The sequence below is a fragment of the Mobula hypostoma genome, chromosome 11 (assembly GCF_963921235.1).
Source record: "Mobula hypostoma chromosome 11, sMobHyp1.1, whole genome shotgun sequence".
Taxonomy (NCBI): domain Eukaryota; kingdom Metazoa; phylum Chordata; class Chondrichthyes; order Myliobatiformes; family Myliobatidae; genus Mobula; species Mobula hypostoma.
Genome location: NC_086107.1, coordinates 74,832,511 through 74,854,516, shown reverse-complemented (window position 1 = coordinate 74,854,516; position 22,006 = coordinate 74,832,511). Strand labels below are relative to the sequence as shown.

Sequence of the window (22,006 nt, the reverse complement as noted above, 5' to 3'; positions counted from 1 at the left end):
AGGTCATGGAAGAAACACTCATAAACCACATCTGGTCCAGGAGTAGCATGCACATATTGACGTCCCATGAGTACTAGTTCCAGGGTAGAGTAATCTAGATCATGAGACATACATTCAGTCTATTGCGGAAGCCATAACACAGCAAAATAGCTCATTCTGGATGCGACACTACAAAAATTATCCTCCTCTTCTGGTATGTCCCTGTTCAAAGATTGAGTACTGCTCACTGCCTTGTTCTTGCACCTCCTGCTCCTAGTAACTCACTCAGGGTGATAGTGTCAACACCATCTAGTCCTACATTACTAAACTTCATTCAGCACCCAGTTTTGGATCCCTAAGGCAGGGAAACATCCCCCTTGCACCTAGCCTATCAAATTACTTACAAATTTTGTCAATTTTATAAGATTGCGTCCCTTTCTTCTAAACACTAGAGAACAGTTCAAATCTTTTTAAATTCTGCTCACATAGCAAATTCACCATCATGAGAATCAGTCTAGTAGATCTTTGCTGGTAAATATATTCTTCCTACAATTCGGAGACAAAGACTGTACAGGTGCAGTCTCATTAAGGCTCTGTACAATTTCAAAATGACTTCCTTACTCCTATTTTCAAATCCCCTTTGTAACAAAAGCTAACACACGAATTACCCTCTTAATTGGCTGCTGCATCTGCATTGGTGTCTTCCTGTGACTTGTGCGTAGATACACTCAGCTTCCTTTGAACATTGACACCAACCAGTCTCTCACCACATAGCAAAAACTTTAACAACAGTAATTCTGCAGATGCTGGAAATTCAAGCAACACACATCAAAGTTGCTGGTGAACGCAGCAGGCCAAGCAGCATCTGCAGGAAGAGGTGCAGTCGACGTTTCAGGCCGAAACCCTTCATCAGGACTAACTGAGGGAAGAGTGAGTAAGGGATTTGAAAGTTGAAGGGGGAGGGGGAGATCCAAAATGATAGAAGACAGGAGGGGGAGGGATAGAGCCAAGAGCTGGACAGGTGATAGGCAAAAGGGGATACGAGAGGATCATGGGACAGGAGGTCCGGGAAGAAAGACAAGTGGGGGGGGACCCAGAGGATGGGCAAGAGGTATATTCCGAGGGACAGAGGGAGAAAAAGGAGAGTGAGAGAAAGAATGTGTGCATAAAAATAAGTAACAGATGGGGTACGAGGGGGAGGTGGGGCCTTAGCAGAAGTTAGAGAAGTCGATGTTCATGCCATCAGGTTGGAGGCTACCCAGACGGAATATAAGGTGTTGTTCCTCCAACCTGAGCGTGGCTTCATCTTTACAGTAGAGGAGGCCGTGGATAGACATGTCAGAATGGGAATGGGATGTGGAATTAAAATGTGTGGCCACTGGGAGATCCTGCTTTCTCTGGCGGACAGAGCATAGATGTTCAGCAAAGCGGTCTCCCAGTCTGCGTCGGGTCTCGCCAATATATAAAAGGCCACATCGGGAGCACCGGACGCAGTATATCACCCCAGTCGACTCACAGGTGAAGTGTTGCCTCACCTGGAAGGACTGTTTGGGGCCCTGAATGGTGGTAAGGGAGGAAGTGTAAGGGCATGTGTAGCACTTGTTCCGCTTACACGGATAAGTGCCAGGAGGGAGATCAGTGGGGAGGGATGGGGGGGACGAATGGACAAGGGAGTTGTGTAGGGAGCGATCCCTGCGGAATGCAGAGAGAGTGGGGGAGGGAAAGATGTGCTTAGTGGTGGGATCCCGTTGGAGGTGGCGGAAGTTACGGAGAATAATATGTTGGACCCGGAGGCTGGTGGGGTGGTAGGTGAGGACCAGGGGAACCCTATTCCTAGTGGGGTGGCGGGAGAATGGAGTGAGAGCAGATGTACGTGAAATGGGGGAGATGCGTTTAAGAGCAGAGTTGATAGTGGAGAAAGGGAAGCCCCTTTCTTTAAAAAAGGAAGACATCTCCCTCGTCCTAGAATGAAAAGCCTCATACTGAGAGCAGATGTGGCAGAGACGGAAGAATTGCGAGAAGGGGATGGCGTTTTTGCAAGAGACAGGGTGAGAAGAGGAATAGTCCAGATAGCTGTGAGAGTCAGTAGGCTTATAGTTGACATCAGTGGATAAGCTGTCTCCAGAGACAGAGACAGAAAGATCTAGAAAGGGGAGGGAGGTGTCGGAAATGGACCAGGTAAACTTGAGGGCAGGGTGAAAGTTGGAGGCAAAGTTAATAAAGTCAACGAGTTCTGCATGCGTGCAGGAAGCAGCGCCAATGCAGTCGTCGATGTAGCGAAGGAAAAGTGGGGGACAGATACCAGAATAGGCACGGAACATAGATTGTTCCACAAAGCCAACAAAAAGGCAGGCATAGCTAGGACCCATACGGGTGCCCATAGCTACACCTTTAGTTTGGAGGAAGTGGGAGGAGCCAAAGGAGAAATTATTAAGAGTAAGGACTAATTCCGCTAGACGGAGCAGAGTGGCGGTAGAGGGGAACTGATTAGGTCTGGAATCCAAAAAGAAGCGTAGAGCTTTGAGACCTTCCTGATGGTACTTCCATCCCCCATCAGGATGGAACTTCCAACGGGATCCCACCACTAAGCACATCTTTCCCTCCCCCCCTCTCTCTGCATTCCGCAGGGATCGCTCCCTACACAACTCCCTTGTCCATTAGTCCCCCCCCATCCCTCCCCACTGATCTCCCTCCTGGCACTTATCCGTGTAAGCGGAACAAGTGCTACACATGCCCTTACACTTCCTCCCTTACCACCATTCAGGGCCCCAAACAGTCCTTCCAGGTGAGGCAACACTTCTCCTGTGAGTCGACTGAGGTGATATACTGCGTCCGGTGCTCCCGATGTGGCCTTTTATATATTGGCGAGACCCGACGCAGACTGGGAGACCGCTTTGCTGAACATCTATGCTCTGTCCGCCAGAGAAAGCAGGATCTCCCAGTGGCCACACATTTTAATTCCACATCCCATTCCCATTCTGACATGTCTATCCACGGCCTCCTCTACTGTAAAGATGAAGCCACACTCAGGTTGGAGGAACAACACCTTATATTCCGTCTGGGTAGCCTCCAACCTGATGGCATGAACATCGACTTCTCTAACTTCCGCTAAGGCCCCACATCCCCCTCGTACCCCATCTGTTACTTATTTTTATGCACACATTCTTTCTCTCACTCTCCTTTTTCTCCCTCTGTCCCTCGGAATATACCTCTTGCCCATCCTCTGGGTCCCCCCCCCACCTTGTCTTTCTTCCCGGACCTCCTGTCCCATGATCCTCTCGTATCCCCTTTTGCCTATCACCTGTCCAGCTCTTGGCTCTATCCCTCCCCCTCCTGTCTTCTCCTATCATTTTGGATCTCCCCCTCCCCCTCCAACTTTCAAATCCCTTACTCACTCTTCCTTCAGTTAGTCCTGACGAAGGGTCTCGGCCTGAAACATCGACTGCACCTCTTCCTACAGGTGCTGCTTGGCCTGCTGCGTTCACCAGCAACTTTGATGTGTGTAGCAAAAACTTTCCTGCTTTGTACACCAAAATAGATTATCATATATTTCTTCCTTTCATTCCTTCTGCCTCCTTCTCACCACTCACTAAACTTGCCCTCCTCCCTTTGAAATTATTTACTTCCTCCATCATTACAATCCCATCTGGTTTTGCATCTTCACCAAACTTGGGACGACAGATGCTCCCCTCAGCTAGATCCCTCAGGGAGAACTAGGTAGATGGTTACCGAACTGGCTTGATGGTAGGACACAGAGGTGTAAGTGGAAGGTTTTTCCTTGGACTACAGGCTCGTGATTAGTGGTGAGCCTCAGGGGTCAGTACTAGTCCCAGAGTAGTTTGTCACCTATATCAACAACTTGGATGAGAATGTACAAGGCATGGTTAGTAAATTTGCAAATGATCAAACAAGAATTGAATGGTTTTCTCCAGCTTCTATTTATGAGGTTCTTGAAACTGACAGCCACAAAAAAATGCCCGGTGATACATATACCAGGATAGGACCTTCACGGAATGGTGGGGCTCTGGGGAACATTGTAGAACAGAAGGACCTAGGAGTACAAATATGTGGTTGCTTGAAATTGGCGAAATAGGTCAACTGAATGTTGATGAAGACTTTTAGCATGCTGGCCTTCATCAGTTAGGGCATTGAGTATAGAGGTTAAGACATTACTTGCACTTGTTGATGAGTATTGCATTCCTCCAGGAAAGATGTCACTAAGTTAGAAAAAGTGCAGAGGATATCGCCAGTACTCAGGGGACTGGGTTATAGGGAGAAGTTAAAAAGGGTATAACTTTATTCTCTGAAATATAGAAGACCTGAGGGGTGACCTTATAAAGGTGTATGAAATCATGAAAGGCATAGAGAGGGTGAATGTGTCCATTTTCTCTTTCTCATATAGGCACATGGATGTAAGAAAAATGAAGTCTGGCTGTTTTGGAAGGTAGGATTAGATTGTTGTGGAGTAGGTTTATACATTGGCACAACATTGTGCCAAAGACAGCAGATTAGGATGGAGAATTTAAGTGGCAGATAACCAATTATCAATCACTACTTGATGGTAAGATAATTCCTGACTGAAAGTTCACATCTCAGCATAAACTCCCCATCCTTTCCCACCATTGGTAATATCTTTATGAGGCACTGCCTCAAGAAGGCAATATTCATCAAAGACCCCACCATCTGGGCCAAATTGTCTTCTTGCAGCTACTGTTGGGCAGGAAGTACAGAAGCCTCAAGTCCCACACCAAGAGGTTCAAGGACGGCTACTTCCCTTCGACCATTTGGTGCTTGAACCAACCTGCACAATCCTAATCACTATAGTTTAGCAACACTATAACCACTTCGATCACGCTGTATAAAAATGGGCTTTCTTTTCTAATTGTTCTTTCTTGTATGATTTTTATATAATTTATGCTTTCTTATTAATGCTACTTACCTGATACTGTGATGCTGTAGCAGGTTTTTCAATGCATCTGGGCATATATGTACTTGTGCTGAAGGCAATAAACTCAACCTTGACTTTAACCTCCTGCTCCCACTGATGATTTCAAATCGTTTCTCTGGGCCAACACACCCTCATGGCACTTAGGTTAAGCACTGAGCACTTTTGACAGGAAACCGTTAAGTGAAAAAGAACTCAAACTGAACACAGATCTAGAACATTGCATTACACACACAGAATGAGATAGCAGCCCTCACCATGATTATTGAAACTATACAGCGAAAGGACAGGTTTAAAGTTCGGAGAGGCGTATTAGATGTGTGTACAGATGTTGTCAGCAGTAGAAACATCACCTTGGTCTACGTCATGCTGACCAGTCAGATAATACAGCTGAACTCCCTTTCTCTGGATCTGCAGCCAAACTGGAGAAATGTAGGTGAATTTTCCACCAAAAGTCTTTGCAACTTCATAACCATGGCCATTCCACTGCAAAAGTAAAAAAAAAGATAATCAGGAGGTATGGGAAAGATACAGGGATGCTAAACTCATCTAATTCTGCTTTAAATATATTCAAAGGCAAGACTTCTATCACCTCTTGGCAAATAGTTTTTTCAAAGATTAGCCTTGTTCAAGGAGAGGAGAAAAAATTCCTAAATGAGGACCCTTTATGTTTAAAGGTGGTAACCCTTAGTTCTAGATGCTCTCTGAAGAGGAAACATCCACAGACAGATCTGTTTGGATTCAGCAAGGCCTCCTCACTCTTCTAAACTCCAGAGGATATAAACCCAGCTTGTCCAATACTTCCTCATACAACAGCCTGTTCATCGATATAATAGCTATCACTAAAGAGGTAGTGCTGAGCAAATTTGTGGGCCTAAAGATAGACAAGTCCCCTGATCCTGATGGAATGCATCCCAGGCTACTGAAAGAAATAGCAGAGGCTATAGTTGAGGCTTTGGTGATAATTTACCAACATTCTCTGGACTCTGGGCATGTCCCAGCAAATTGGAAGAGGGCAAATGTCACACTACTGTCCAAAAAAGGATGTAGGCAAAAGGCAGGTAACTATAGGCCAGTCAGTTTAACATCTGTAGTTGGGAAAATGCTTGAAGCTACAATTAAAGAAGAAATAATGAGGCAGCTGGAAAGAAATGGATCCATCAGGCAGGCGCAGCATGGATTCAGAAAGGGTAGAACTTACTGGAGTTCTTTGAGGTTATAATGAGTGCAGTGGATAGAGGGGAACAGATGGACGTTATTTACTTGGATTTCCAGAAGGCATTCAATGAGGTGCCACATAAAAGACTTATACATAAGATAAGGATGCATAGAGTTGGAGGTGATATATTAGCATGGATAGAGAATTGGTCAACCAATAAAAAGCAGAGAGTTGGGATACATGGATGTTTCTCTGGTTGGTAATCAGTGGTGAGTGGTGTGCCACAGGGGTCAGTGCTGGGCCTGTGACTGTTCACAATATACATTAACAATCTGGAAGAGGGGACCGCGGGTAGTGTATCTTCATTTGCTATTGACACTAAATTGAGTGGAAAAGTAAATTGTGCAGAGGATTTGGAGAGTCTGCAGAGAGATACAAATAGGCTAAGTGAGTGGGCAAGGGTGTAGCAGATGGAATATAATGTTGGTAAATGCAAAGTCATCCACTTTGGAAGGAAAAATGGAAGATCAGATTATTATTTAAATGGTAAAAGACTGCAGCATGCTGCTGTGTGTAGAAGATCTTTGGAGTGCTTGTGCATGAATCGCAAATGGTTGGTTTGCAGGTGCAGCAAGTTATCAAGAAGGCAAATGGAAGGTTGCCTTCATTGCTAAAGGGATTGAATTTAAGAGCAGGGAGGTTATGCTGCAACTGTATAGGGTACTGGTGAGTACTGCGTGCAGTTCTGGTCTCCTTACTTAAGGAAGGATGTACTGGCTTTGGAGGCTGTGCAGGCGAGGTTTACCAGGTTGATTCCAGAGATGAAGGGTTAAACTATGAGGAGAGGTTGAGTCACCTGGGAGTGTATTCACTGGAATTCAGAAGAATGAGAGGTAATCTTATAGAAACATATAAAATAAAGAAAGAGATAGAAACAGGAAAGTTGTTTCAACTGGTAGGTAAGACTGGTAGTTGATTAAGCCTCAAGATTCAGGGGAGTAAATTTGGGATGGAGATAAGAAGGAACTGCTTTTCCTAATGAGTGGTGAATCTGTAGAATTCTCTGTCCAATTAAGCAGTAGAGGCTACCTTAGTAAATATATTTTAAGACAAGGTTGGATAGACTTTTGCATAGTAGGGGAATTAAGGGTTATGGGGAAAAGGCAGGTAGGTGGAGATGAGTTCAAGGTCAGATCAGCCATGATCTTATTGAATGGCAGAGTAGGCTTGATGGGCCAGATGACCGACTCCTGCTCCTATTTCTTATGCTCATTCAGTCTGATAAATCTTCTCTAAATTGCTTCCAACATATCAACATCCTTACTTTAATGACCAGACCAAGACTGCCCGTACATCTCCAGATGTGGTCTCACCAACACCCTGTTAAAAGAGGTCAAAATATACTGAGGAACAAGATCTTGCCAATATCCTAACCATGATGCTGTATGTAGTCAGATCCCCACCAAGGCTCCATGGTAAACAGCTTCATTTTCAGGTTCAGTACAGACATCTTGAGCATGTTCTCTGAACAAAGGCTTATCTGGTACTCAAGTAACTGGCTTCAGTTGGTACTTATTTTGATGCACTGTGTCTAGATGTTCGGTACTAGCCTACAAAGTACTCTGGACATCTTTAGGGAGCGGTGGTCTCAGAAAGGCAGCGTCCATTATTAAGGACCTCCAGCACCCAGGGCATCACTGTTATCATCAGGTAGGAGGTACAGAAGCCTGAAGGCACACACTCAGCCATTCAGGAACAGCTTCTTCCCCTCTGCCATCTGATTCCTAAGTGGACATTGAATCTTTGGACACTACCTCAAATATACAGCATTTGTTTTTAGAAATCTATTCAATACACGTGATTGATTTGTTTATTTATTATTATTTTTATTTTATTAATTTTTTTTCTCTGCTAGATTATGTATTGCATTGAACTGCTGCAGCTAAGCTAACAAATTTCACGTCACATGCCGGTGATAATAAACCTGATTCTGATAGACAGCCAATTTTATCTTGTACTTGGATAATGAATCATCGTAGTATCAAATGCCTTGAACAACAATCCTAACTAATAACACCCAATGTTGCACAAAGAATTCCTTGATTATAATCAGTTCAATGGCAGAGGTGTCGGCCATGAAGGACTTAAAGCATGGAAAGAAACAGTGAACAAAAATGAGTTAAGAATAGTGGAAGTACACAAACCAATGGTCTTTGTTCTTGCCATGTGTTTCAGAATTAGAATCAGATTTATTATCACCGGCATGTGACATGAAATTTGTTAACTTAGCAGCAGTACTTCAGTTCAATACATAATCTAGCAGAGAAAAAAAAATAAAAAAAATAATAAATAAGTAAATCAATCACATATATTGAATAGATTTCTAAAAACCTGCAAAAACAGAAATACTGTATATTAAAAAAAAAGTGAGGTAGTGTCCAAAGATTCAATGTCCATTTATGAATCGGATGGCAGAGGGGAAGAAGCTGTTCCTGAATCGCTGAGTGTGCACCTTCAGGCTTCTGTACCTCCTACCTGACGGTAACATTGAGAAAAGGACATGCTCTGGGTGCTGGAAGTCCTTAATAATGGACACTACCTTTCTAAGACACTGCTCCCTAAAGATGTCCTGGGTACTTTGTAGGCTGATGCCCAAGATAGAGCTGACTAGATTTACAACTTTCTGCAGCTTATTTCAGTCCTGTGCAGTAGCCTCTCCATACCAGACAGCGATGCAACCTGTCAGAATGTTCTCCATGGTACAACTATAGAAGTTTTTGAGTGTATTTGTTGACATGCCAAATCTCTTCAAACTCTCTAAATAAAATATAGCCACTGTCTTGCCTTCTTTATAGCTCATTGATATATTAGGACCAGGTTAGATCCTCAGAGATCTTGATACCCAGGAACTTGAAGCTGCTCACACTTTCCACTTCTGATCCCTCTGTGAGGATTGGTATGTGTTCCTTCATCTTACCCTTCCTGAAGTCCACAATCAGCTCTTTCGTCTTACTGATGTTGAGTGCCAGGAAGGAATGGAGGTTGCCATTTTGTGAAGATGCTCTGAATCCTCCATTTTGTGAACTGGTTTTATATCAAAGTGCTTTAAAGTGGGCACAGTGATGCTCCTGAACTAGAGATCATTTCCAAATGAAAAGTCATTTGAGGTGTTCATTTGTAAGATAGAACATGCAAGTTTATCTTATCTGATAACCTGAGCCTAGCAACTGATTGGTCTGCTCTGATTCAGAACAGAGACATTAATTACAAGTTGTTACTTACGAGAAGGGCAATAAAATAATGCTGGCTTGAACCAGAGAAAATGGGAAGCTGACACAGGTGAGCACGAAGGACAGAGCCAAGGTGATCGAAAAGCAATATTTGAACTGATAAGGAAAGAGGCTAAGAATGAGGGGCTCTGAATGCAAAGCAGTGAGAACGCCAAAGACCACCTTTTGCAGGGAAACCCCTCCCCCATCCCCACACCAGTGGCTAGAAGAAGAATCAATTGTATGGCCAATGGAAGATCGCTGATTTCAGTGTTATAAATTGGAGAAGTGGTCTGAGTGAGTATTGGTACAGAGGGAACAGTAGAATTCATGCTTTAAGTTGGTCCAAGATGTTGTGCAATGACAATGAAGTGATAATTAATTAGGAGTTGTAAGTGAATTGTCTGAGATCAGCTGATGATAGTCAACAGAATTTAGCGTTCCCCATCTGGCTCAAAAAGGAAAAATAGAGGTCTGGGACCCTAGGTCTGAGTCAAACCAAATTAAAATGGTAAAAGGAAAGAAGGACAAAAAGAACCCGGGGGTTCAGAGGATTGGAGATTGCACACATAGTTACATACAAAGAAAATGGCTTGAGAGTGGAGGGCCAGGGACACTGGGAGATGCATTGTGGAAAGCAGTGAAAAGAAACAAAAGGAGTTACAACCGATTAAAAAACATTTTATAACGGGATTTATGCACGAAGATAGAATTGAGGTGAAGAAAGAAAAGCAGAAACTGGCAGAGGAATTGTGTAAGTGTGGGAAGAGAAGAGGGAGTGTGGGGAGAGATCCGGGGAGGGAGCATGGTCAAATGAATTTGATACATGAGAAAAGTAAAAAACTGAAGAAGACTGTAAAAATGCAAATATGGAGGAAAAGAAATGGAAAAATCAGTGTCAGGATTGATGAACTGTCATGAATGTCGTGCTGAAATCTGCAGCTGAGAAGAAAGGCAATATCAATCACACCAATTATCTAAAACAGGTAGAGAAGCTGCAAATCAACTCTCAGCTCAGAGGAGTGACATGCATTTTGGGCAAGAACTAATGATGATGGTGGTGTAGAGTGGGGTGATTTGGTGAATGAGGCAACACTCTGTAACACCGAGGATGAATGGGGAAGTGGCCCTCTTCTCCATGGACTTTTCCAAGGGGGAGGCAATCTCCAGCACCTCCTGCCCCAATGGCATCCCAGTAACGGAGAGAGTTCAGGAGACATCAGAGCTGGGGGAACTGGTTGTGACTCGATATTCTACTGCTTTTAATGTGGCCCAATTGTGTGCCAAATATACCAAAGTGTCTGCTGGGAGATGATCCTCCAGAACCTTTCCAGTACACTCAGCAGCACAGGATAATTCAGTTTACAGTAAACCGTGCTGTGTCTAACTTGCAGAGGAACAAACACAAGGCCAGGGGACACTGAGCGATTTACAAGAGGCTATATTAGAAGCTGCAGGGACCATGCGAGGTGATTCAGTGGAGACTTTGCCAAGGATAGAAAGGGAGCACCCCACTGCATTTGAGTTGAGACGAGACTGTGGCCCGTTTTCCCGACTGTTTATGGTCCTATTTTGGACAGGCGGAATTTGACTCAACAACAGAATAGTAACTGGCCGGGGACCCTAGTGTCACTCTGTACTGAGAAGAGCAGAAGAGCGGGTGATATGTTTGATCTGACGGATTCTACACACACTGAAACATGGGTTCTCAGAAGGATAATACAAATATGGGTAAAGGAAGCAAGTGGAAACAGGGTTCTAAAATGGCCCCTATTAGAGAACAAGGTCTGCAGTGGTAAAATGAAGGGAGGCGGGCTGGTTATCAGGGCATGTCAACATCGTGCTCAGCAGCACCACCTAGTAGAGGGGGTGATCAAGGACCCAGTCAGAATGCCTGCATTGCCCGTTATGAATACCGGATATCCATGAAAATGTTTCAATTGTGGACACAAAAGTCATTTTGCCAGGGATGGGCTGGGAATGGTTAGGACATAACAATAGCTCCTTTGCCCCTGGAAGGTCCATCACATTACCAGCAATGAAATGTCTAGAGCTCAGAGGAGAAGCCACCACTGTATCTGGACTTCCACACACGATGATGGTGTCAGGCCCTCTGTTACGTGGGTGTGCACTGCACGGTGGGGTGGTGTGGGTAGACCCCTTGTAGAAGTAGGGTGGGAGGCCACTCTATAACATTTCTTTGGGATACAGGAGACTCTAGAAGCACCCTAAACACATCCACATTCAATGCACCAATTTGGGAGTTTTGCAAGAAATAGTATGTACAACTAATTCACCCAAATGGCCAGTTCAAAAATCTGAACAAGTTGGAGAGACACATAGATTACAGGGAACTGAATAAAGTTCAAGTTCAGGTTTAATTATCATTCAATCATACATGAATACAGCCAAACAACAGTGTTCCTCCAGAGCCAATGTGCAAAACACAGTACCAACAGTATACAGCACAAGGTACATATTCTTGGATTTCTGGATATACTCTTGGATACATTTCTTGGATTTACTATGTATGGCCATAAGAAAACAAATTTCAGGGTTATTTATGCTGACATTTATGTACTTTGATAATAAATGTATTTTAAATTTTGAACATATAGCACATATAAGACAGCAGTAAATGAGAGATGTGACCTGTAAATTGATGATGCATGGGTATTGTTGGCAAGAACAAACAGTTCTCAGCAGTCTACAAACAAACGTACACATGCACGCTCACAATTCAGCTAGTTTTCTGTCAAGGGCAGGACCGACAGGAGGGGCCAACCCCCAATCCAGCATCATCCATCCTGGACTCCTGCAACAGGCAAGCACGCGGCATGAGGCCTTGTTCTTGCTACAACCAAGGCCACATAGCTTCCCCCACTGTCGGTCTTCCCAATAAACCAGTAAACGGGATTTACAATATTTTACATTACAATGTCCAACAGAGTCTTGCAACCACAAGAAAAACATCCAAGTCAATCACTTGGTGTTAGACTGCACAACGCCTTCGCTGACAGACTCCGATGTCTTTCTGCAGCAGGCAGCTAGATGGTCCACACCAAGTCCAGCTTCTACGCTAACAAGCAACTCACTGATGGGGTAGACCTGCAGTACTTGAAGTTCTTAATGTCCAGCATTGTCTTGCATTTGTAAAAAAAGGCGATTAAAATACAGAAACACCTTTGGTTGGCATTGAAGAGGCCGCTGCATCTGAACATGCTGCCTTCTTACCAGAAGATACCCTTTAACTACCCCTAAAGTTGCCATAAATCCAGAGACTACGATTAAGCAAAATACTGTACCAAAGTGGTTCTCAGTACGGGATATGAGTAATGGGTTTTGGTCTGTTCTATTGGAAAAGGAGTGTCAATATAAATTACCTTTCACTTCAAAAGTACAACAGTATACACGGACAATTTTGTCACAAGGCTTTCATAATTCGCCCTCCATTTTCCATCAAAGTTTAGCAAATGAGTCTGAAAATTTTTTCAGATCCCCAATGTTTAATTCAATATGTAGATGACCTGCTGTTACAGACAGAGACCCAAGAGGAGCATTACAAGTTCATTCCTCCATTTGTAGACAATTTCTTTTACTGTGGACTGATGAACACTCAAGTCTTTAGAAATGCTTTTGTAGCCTTTTTCAGCTTCATGCATTGCTACAATTTTTCTCCTAAGGTCACTGAAAGTTGTTTTGACGAAGGCATGGTGCACATAAACAGATCTTTCTTGAGACGAGTAGGTTCCGTCAGTAACCTGACGCGCACGCGCGCGTGTGTGTGTGTGTGTGTGTGTGTGTGTGTGTTTTTTTTTAAATGAGCAGGACACCTCTACAACCCACACCTCCGATCTCATCTCATTGATTGGAAAACCTGACTCCAAATAGCTTTTGCAGAAGGCATTACCCCAGAGATTCACACTTTTTCCAACAAATACATGTACTATTGGATCATTTTTCTCAATAAATAAATGAACAAGTATATGTTTTTCTGTTATTTATTTAGCTGGGTTCTGTTTATCTAGTTTTAGGACGAGTGAAGATCTGATCACATTTTAGGTCATATTTATGCAGAAATAGAAAAAATTCTACAGGGTTCACAAACTTTCTAGCACCACTACACTTAAAGAACTACTGCAACTGTTGCAGGAGATGGATTTGAGGGTTAACCCTAAAAAGGCTCAAATCATGAGGCAGCAGTTATTTACTTGGAAGTGGTCATAACCTCTGGGAGACGAGAGATTGATAAACACAGTGAGGATGGCACAGCAAAACCTTTTCCCACTGATGCAAGGGAATTTCTCAGTTTGGTGGCATATTATAGAGACCACACAGGTGGCTTTGCTACCAAAGTTTATGGAAATGGAAATCAGAACACACTAAGGTAGTATCAGATCTTAAAACTAGCCTTGCAGGAGCATCTGCTCTTAAGACTCCAAATCCTTCCCAGCCATTCTCTTGGGCACCACAATATCAGCTATGTTACTCCATGGTCAACTGGAGCCAATGGTGTATGCATCTCAAATCCTCACTGCAGTAAAGCAAGGATATACAACATGTGAATGTCATCTATTAGCAGTGTATTTCACTGATACTGCGAGTTTTAACAGAGCTTACTCCAATTCAGCTTTTGTTGAATGGTTGTATCAAGAATGGAACAGTCAGTCAAACTCAGTTAGTCCAATAGACTTTGTTAATGCATGGTCCTAATGTCACAGTTACAAGAGTTAGCAGTACAACTGAGCTCGAAGACAATTTAACCTCATGAGTGTCAGGTGACAGTAGTACATGGACAAAATGGACGGACCATTCATTCCCATCTTAAAATCAGGAAAGGCAACTAAAATCATGCAATTGGAAAGTTCCTATTTAAGGGTCTTTGCTGACAGATCAGCATCATTTCATGATGGAGAGAGGCTTACAGGATGTGGTGGATGAGGAAAGAGTAAAGATCAAAGGTATTACGATCAAGTTACCTAAAACAATGAATGCAACAAGTGGCAGAGTTTGCTGCTATAGCTTTAGCTGTCAGCCATCTGGACAGGTATCCTTCAGGAGCAATCATACACCCAGATATGTTTGAAATAGTTTGAATATTTACCGTTACAGGAAGTCTGAGGTTACATTTCAGCAGATAGTAAACCTTTACCATCACCACCCTTGTTGAAGTATATTTTAAGAATGGCCAGAAGAAACATTGATAGAGTAAAGATGAAGGCTCACGTAAAGACATCCCCGGAAAGGAACAGGAAGACGGATGAGTTAGCCAAAGTAGGAGCAAAGTGTAGGGCAAAACAGAATCCAGATGTAGAGGGAGTGATGTCACAGAAACCAACAAACAGTATACCTATGGACTTAGTCAAGGTACCGCAACAGGATCCAGAGTTAGCAAAGGTACAGAGAGGAGAGAATTCTGAAGTGTATGGGAGATATCGAGGAATACAGGTACAGATTAGAATTGCATTTAATAATGCTAGATGTGTGGTGCCATAAGGTAAAAGAAACCAGATGATGTATTGGTAACATGACATTTTGGGGCATCCATGAGCAGACAGAACTATGGAACAGTTGAAGAATCTGTGTCAGTGACTGAAAATGTGAGGAGATGTAGAATATTATTGTAAGCACTGTTTGACCTGTGCTCATTATAACTCTGATAACTTGGCAAGAATCACAGTTTTAAGACAGGGGTTAACTTGCAGATTGATTCTGTTTCACCTTTACCTCCAAACCCTGAAGGACTGAAATAAATCCTGGCGATGATAGTCTATATTTTCACCAATTGCATAGAGACTTCCCAACCAGAAATAACATCTCTAAGGTTACAGCCAGGATGTTGTTTGAGAGAGTTTCTAAACCCATTGAGAAATTGCCAAGGACTCTAGAATCAGTTCACGATCCCACTTCACCACACAGATGAAGCTGCTCTGGGTGAAACAGGGGTTCCACAATGCAGTGGAAATGTTGAACACATGAAAAGGACTTTAAATACAAGGGTAGCTAAAATGGCTAAACAGCACAGGACCACATAGGTGACTGTCTTACCAATGTCCTTTCGATCATCTATACCACACTAGCTTCTTACACTAGACTTGCACTATTTAAGTTGATGGTGGGAGAGAAATGAGGGGTCAGAATTCCTGGTTGGGCTAGATTTATCAGAGCCCGAGTATGAAGGTATTGTAAAGGATAAATGGATACAACAACTAATGATACTATTAAGGAAGGCTATTACATCACAGGACACAATTTTGTGTGGGAGGAGGGATTTGGGGGTCGATGTGCCTGTTCCATTTTTGGGTTCTTTTTGCGAAGAGGTGGGATAAGGGGGTTGATGAACATGGTATCTTTCTTGGTTTCATGTGTAATGCCCTGGTTCACATCTTTACTGTTATGCTATAGGTATTTCATTTAGAAGCTCTGTAAGAGCTGCTGTTCCGCTTTCAGCCTGTTTGGGTTATTGTTGATGTGGAATGTGTGCCATCCAATCAGCAGGAAGCTTTCTTGCTGAGGGACAATAAGGTTGGTCTTGGGCTTTTGTTCGAGAGGAGAGGAAGAGAGAAGACGCTGGGGAGCATACGATCCAGTGGGAGACCTGCTTGTTTGAGATGGATTACGAGCGACGTCCGGAAGGTGGTGTGTGCTTTCACGCTGACCGAGGGCCCAACACGTGAGAGACAGAGAAGTTCAAGATGAGCTCCAACTTGTGCATATTTGACTGTTTAATTAAAATGGGTCCTTTCCTTTTTTGTTATTCTTTACTAACCCCTTAGTTAAGATAAATAAATATAATTCCTTTAATCATATGCAGTGTACCGTCTGTTACTTTGTGGCACTAATTTGAAACAGGGTAGCAAATTACACAGCATCCACACAAACCAGGGTTTGGGGTGGGACAAGTCATCTCAATCTCATAGGTTTGGCAGGACTTGAGAGAGTCTTCCCTAGACTTGCGTAAACAAGGAGACCAGGGTGTTTCACAGGGCTACCCACAGAATTTCAGAGTAGTATACTTTGAAAAGTGAACATTTGAACCTTAATATGGGATGGAAGAAACAGCAGAGTAAAGCTTGTTTTGACAAGCGAACAAAACCTAGGGTGTTGGAAATAAAACAGAAGGTTATGACCTCAGTACATCAGCAAGGTTCTTTTACATCTCTGAGATTTAAAGGGCCGTTTGATGCCATTCACAGAGTTAGCCCATCAGTCTACTAAAACAAGACTTCTAATAAGCTAGGTTGGTATCGTATTAACCAACTTAAACCCCTTGTTGAAACTCAATTTCCTCTAGTAGCTGAGGACCATAAGTCACACTGTTTATGGGATGACCTCTCAGATTTACTCTTAGAAAATCTATGATGATAATAAGGATGAAGGAGCAGTTGCCTTGAGTTCGGCAACCACCTCCAGGTTCCACCCAGAGTTTAAGGATAATTCACTTCATACTCAGCAGCAAGAAGGGAGGGTTAAGACAAGGCAATCTTTGTAATCACCGAAGCCAAGGTAGAGACAATGGAAGGGAGAAACAGATAGGAAACTGCGTTCATTACCATATCTTCTGGAAATAAAGTGTGAGATGGAAGAGTTCAATTTAGAGGAAGTATCAAATTATTAGTTAAGTACAGATGGTGCTCTTTCTTAATGTTCTGTTTTCTAGGTATATGGAAATGATTGATGTTTGAATACTACAGATGAGCAGCCTCATAGTGGTCAAAGGCTTTCCTGAAGGTTACATGTTCTACAATAAGTACATTATTGGCCAATTATGGACAGATGCAAAGTATGAAGATTAGGTAGGCTGCAGATGGATATTCACAACATTCATGGAGAAGTCTATTTGGATTCCACTAGTTGCCGTGGTAATAGACTGTATGGGTGAGGAAGGTGAAATGGTGGTATGGACTTAATAAGAACAGAGATGAGATACTGTAAAGGAAATAAGACCGATGTCTGTTGATAATCGTAGTCAAGTAATGGTGATATGGAGAAAGATGGGAGTACTGTAGCGGTGTGCTACACACAGCGCTAGAATAACCACACGGAGTCGGTGAGTTAGAGTTGCGATGAAAGAGACTTATTCAAACTTCGCGGCCTGCTTTAAAGCCTTCCCGTTCCCGCCCTCCGTGGGGCGGGACTGCTGTGGGGAATGCATATTCCCAGACCCTTTCTGCGCGCGGGATTTTCCCCCTGCTGGTGAAGATGGACTGGCGCCCTTTTTGGGGCCGGCCCTCTGCCTGCGCGCGGTTTCGTGAGCCGGTTCGTGTGTGCCAGAAAGTGGGTCACCACAGTACTATAATAATGATGGGAAATCTGTTTTTTCCAGTCCTGCTTCAGGAAAAAAAGGTCTTATAACTCAAATACACCTTCATTGTGAATGTAATGGACACAAATCAGAAATGAGATCCAGGATTAGCATGTGCCTCAGGCAACTCAATCCCAGTTGCTCTGGAGCCTCAGGATTTCCCATTACCAACTGATCCTACAGCCACTGCAGTGCCAACTCTTACTCGCCCTTTGTTGTGATGAGGTTCAGACAGATATAGGGAATAGTACTTGCATTAGATGAAAAAGAACAAATTACTCTAGACATCTGCAAGTGTTCTTCAACTTAACAGCAGTCCAAATTCCTAGCTGGCGTGGAATAAGCCATCAGGAGCTTTTCCAACATTTATAAATTGAATAATTTACCCATTCAGAATTTCAGAACCAGAACCAGGTTTACTGGCATATGTAGTGAAATTTGTTAACTTTGCAACAACAGTATAATGCAATACATAATAATGGAGGGGGAAAACCTGTAAATTACTACAAACAAACAAATAAATAAATATAAAAAATACTTACATTAAAAAAGTAGTGCAAAAATAGAAATAAAAAAGTCACAAGATAGTCGAACAAACTCTTCTCGGACTTCCAACAGGGTACAGGTATCTGTATCCAGCTGGATGCCTGAGAAGAGTTTATTTGTCCTACATGCTGGGAAAGCACTGGATCCTTTTTAGTGAGGTAGTGTTCATGGGCTCAATGTCCATTCAGGATTGTATGGTAGAGGAAAAGACGCTGTTCCTTAATTGTTGAGTGTGCACCTTCAGGCTTCTGTACCTCCTTCCTGATGGTAGCATAAGAACAAGGCAGACCAGGGTGATGAAGGTCCTTAATGATGGACACTGCCATTTTAAAGCATCACTCCTTGAAGATGTTCTGGATACTACGGAGGATAGTACCCACAATGGAAGTGACTAACTTTACAATTCCCTGCAGCCTGCTTTGATCCTGTTCAGTAGCCCACTCCTCATACCAGACATGAGGGGTGAAGAAGCTTTATTGAACTTATGGGATTAGGATACACTGCTGGAGTTTCCATGGTAAATATGCTAGATATTGCAGAGGTAAACTCCCAGTTGGATTCTCTAAGGCAAAAGATGAACAAAATTGTAAGCAACACACATAAAAGTTGCTGGTGAACGCAGCAGGCCAGGCAGTATCTCTAGGAAGAGGTATAGTCGACGTTTCGGGACGTGGATAGACATATCAGAATGGGAATGGGACATGGAATTAAAATGTGTGGCCACTGGAAGATCCTGCTTTCTCTGGCGGACAGAGCGTAGATGTTCAGCCAAACGATCTCCCAGTCTGCGTCGGGTCTTGCCAATATATAGAAGCCGCATCGGGAGCACCGGACGCAGTATATCACCCCAGCCGACTCACAGGTGAAGTGTCGCCTCACCTGGAAGGACTGTCTGGGGCCCTGAATGGTAGTGAGGGAGGAAGTGTAAGGGCATGTGTAGCGCTTGTTCTGCTTACAAGGATAAGTGCCAGGAGGGAGATTGGTGGGGAAGGATGGGGGGGACGAATGGACAAGGGAGTGGCATAGACAGCGATCCCTGCGGAAAGCAGGGGTGGGGGGGGAGGGAGAAATGTGCTCAGTGGTGGGATCCCTTTGGAGGTGGCAGAAGTTACGGAGAACTACATGTTGGACCCGGAGGCTGGTGGGGTGGTAGGTGAGGACAAGGGGAACCCTATTCCTAGTGGGGTGGCGGGAGGATGGAGTGAGAGCAGATGTGTGTGAAATGGAGGAGATATGTTTCAGAGCAGAGTTGATGGAGGAAGGGAAGCCCCTTTCTTTAAAAAAGGAGGACATCTCCTTCGTCCCAGAATGAAAAGCCTCATCCTGAGAGCAGATGCGGCGGAGATGGAGGAATTGCGAGAAGGGGATGGCATTTCTGCAAGAGACAGGGTGAGAAGAGGAATAGTCCAGATAGTTGTGAGAGTCAGTAGGCTTATAGTAGACATCAGTAGATAAGCTGTCTCCAGAGGTAGAGACAGAAAGATCCAGAAAGGAAAGAGAGGTGTCGGAAATGGACCAGGTAAACTTGAGGGCAGGGTGAAAGTTGGAGGCAAAGTTAATGAAGTCAACGAGCTCAGCATGCGTGCAGGAAGCAGCGCCATTGCAGTCATCGATGTAGCGAAGGAAAAGTGGGGAACAGATACCAGAATAGGTTTGGGACATAGATTGTTCCACAAAGCCAACAAAAAGGCAGGCATAGCTAGGACCCATACGGGTGCCCATAGCTACACCTTTAGTTTGGAGGAAGTAGGAGGAGCCAAAGGAGAAATTATTAAGAGTAAGGACTAATTCCGCTAGACGAAGCAGAGTGGTGGTAGAGGGGAACTGATTAGGTCTGGAATCCAAAAAGAAGTGGAGAGCTTTGAGACCTTGCTGATGGGGGATGGAAGTATATAGGGACTGAACATCCATGGTGAAAATAAAGCGGAGGAGGCCAGGGAACTTAAAATCATCGAAAAGTTTCAGAGTGTGAGAAGTGTCATGAACATAGGTAGGAAGGGATTGAACAAGGGGGGATAAAACAGTGTCGAGGTATGCAGAAATAAGTTCAGTGCGGCAGGTACAAGCTGAGACAATAGGTCTACCAGGACAGGCAGGTTTGTGGATCTTGGGTAGGAGGTAGAAACGGGAAGTGCGGTGTGTGGGAACTATAGGGTTGGTAGCAGTGGATGGGAGATCCCCTGAGCGGATAAAGTCAGTGATGGTGTGGGAGACAATGGCCTGGTGCTCCTTAGTGAGGTCACGATCGAGGGCTAAATAAGAGGAGGTATCCGCGAGTTGTCGAGTTGCCTTGGCAAGATAGAGATCAGTACGCCAGACTACAACAGCACCCCCCTTATCGGTGGGTTTTATAGTAAGGTTAGAATTAGTGCGAAGGGAGTGGAGAGCAGAGCGTTCGGAAGGAGTGAGGTTGGAATGGGAACAAGGTGCGGTGAAGTCAAGACGGCTGATGTCCTGTCGGCAGTTAGCAATAAAGAGGTCCAGAGCAGGCAGAAGACCAGAGCGGGGTTTCCACAAAGAGGAGGAGGGTTGAAGACAGGAGGAGGGGTCATCGGAGGGGGTGGGAGAGTCCTTGCCGAAGAAGTAGGCTCGAAGACGGAGCCAGCAGAAGAAGAGTTCCGCGTCACGGCGAACGCGGAACAAAATTGTAAATCGGGATTATGAGGACACAGAAGCAGTTCGCACTTTAGGTAAGCAACAAGAGAATGTAATTTCGGAATTGCTCCGTATTTTACAACCCTTAGGAGATACTGTATGATAAACCCAACCTATTGACAGAGTTAATAATGAAACTACTGAACACACTAAGGATGCTGTTTTTCACAACGTCTGCTTCATGGCTACTTTCTGTAATTCTGGTTAACATGGTACTATTAGAGAACACAGGGTTCCCAACTGGATCTCAGATGAAGAGTTAAAGGAATGAGTTGGTTCTAACACACCACGGTGTCACATTAGGAAATTCACCTTGACAAATCACCTCCTTAGAAAATTGTAAGAATGTATTTTGGAGCTGTTCTTCATATTTCTTACCATAGTGACAACTGAACATACCCACTGTACAAAGTTCATAATGTCGGGAAATATCAAGAAGGACGAATAAACTCTTCACAGGCTTCCAGCCGGGTACAGGTATCCATAATAACTGATATTTCAACGACAAGCTCTGCCATCTTCATCAGGGATGATGCCTGGACATCCCTAGTCCAGTGGTATTTATACCCCTGTAGTCCGTCCCTCCTGATTGGTTAGTCCTCATCCAATCAGCTTTCCGCTCTCCCACCTAGGTTACAATCCAATTCCAGGTCTTACTTAAGAGTGAGACCTTCGTCTTTGTTAAAATTCTTTTCCTCTGTTTTATTTCAATGGTTTCCTTTACCAGACGGTCCCAAAAGCCATTGGCGCAGCACAGTAATTTTGTGTCGAAGTCAATCCCACGGCCATTGGGAATACAATGTTCTGCTACGGCCGATTTCTCTGGGTAACCCAAACAGATACACCTCCTGTGCTCCTTGACGCGGGTTTTCACTGTGTCCCATCTGGCCGATACACTCTGCTCTGCATTCACAGAGAATCCTGTAAACACCAGCCGACCCAAGTCCCAGGTCATCTTTGACCCCCATAAGCTGTGCTTTGAGCTTCCTTGTGGGCTGGTGGATGGTATTATTCCAGCATTTCTTCAAGACCCTGGTAATTCTTTCAGAAACTGTGGAAATAATAGGGAAGACATTCAGCAGCCTCCTCTTTGTTAGGTTTTTCCGTTGGCCCTTTTAATTGATTTCCTTTACTTTGCAGCCATTCTG

The 22,006-nt window shown here is 43.8% G+C and overlaps 1 protein-coding gene across 3 annotated transcripts in view; it reads right to left on the bottom strand.

The window, feature by feature from the left end:
• The window catches only part of chid1 (chitinase domain containing 1), a 96,127-nt gene that overhangs the window by 66,613 nt on the left and 7,508 nt on the right, over positions 1-22,006 (bottom strand). For 2 of the 3 annotated variants that reach the window (XM_063062293.1, XM_063062292.1), the window contains one exon: positions 5,278-5,410. In XM_063062293.1, coding sequence (XP_062918363.1) covers positions 5,278-5,410 — 133 coding nt within the window. Of the gene's footprint in view, positions 1-5,277; positions 5,411-11,701; positions 21,910-22,006 lie in introns of those variants that run through there. The other variant, XM_063062291.1, reaches the window with a different exon arrangement.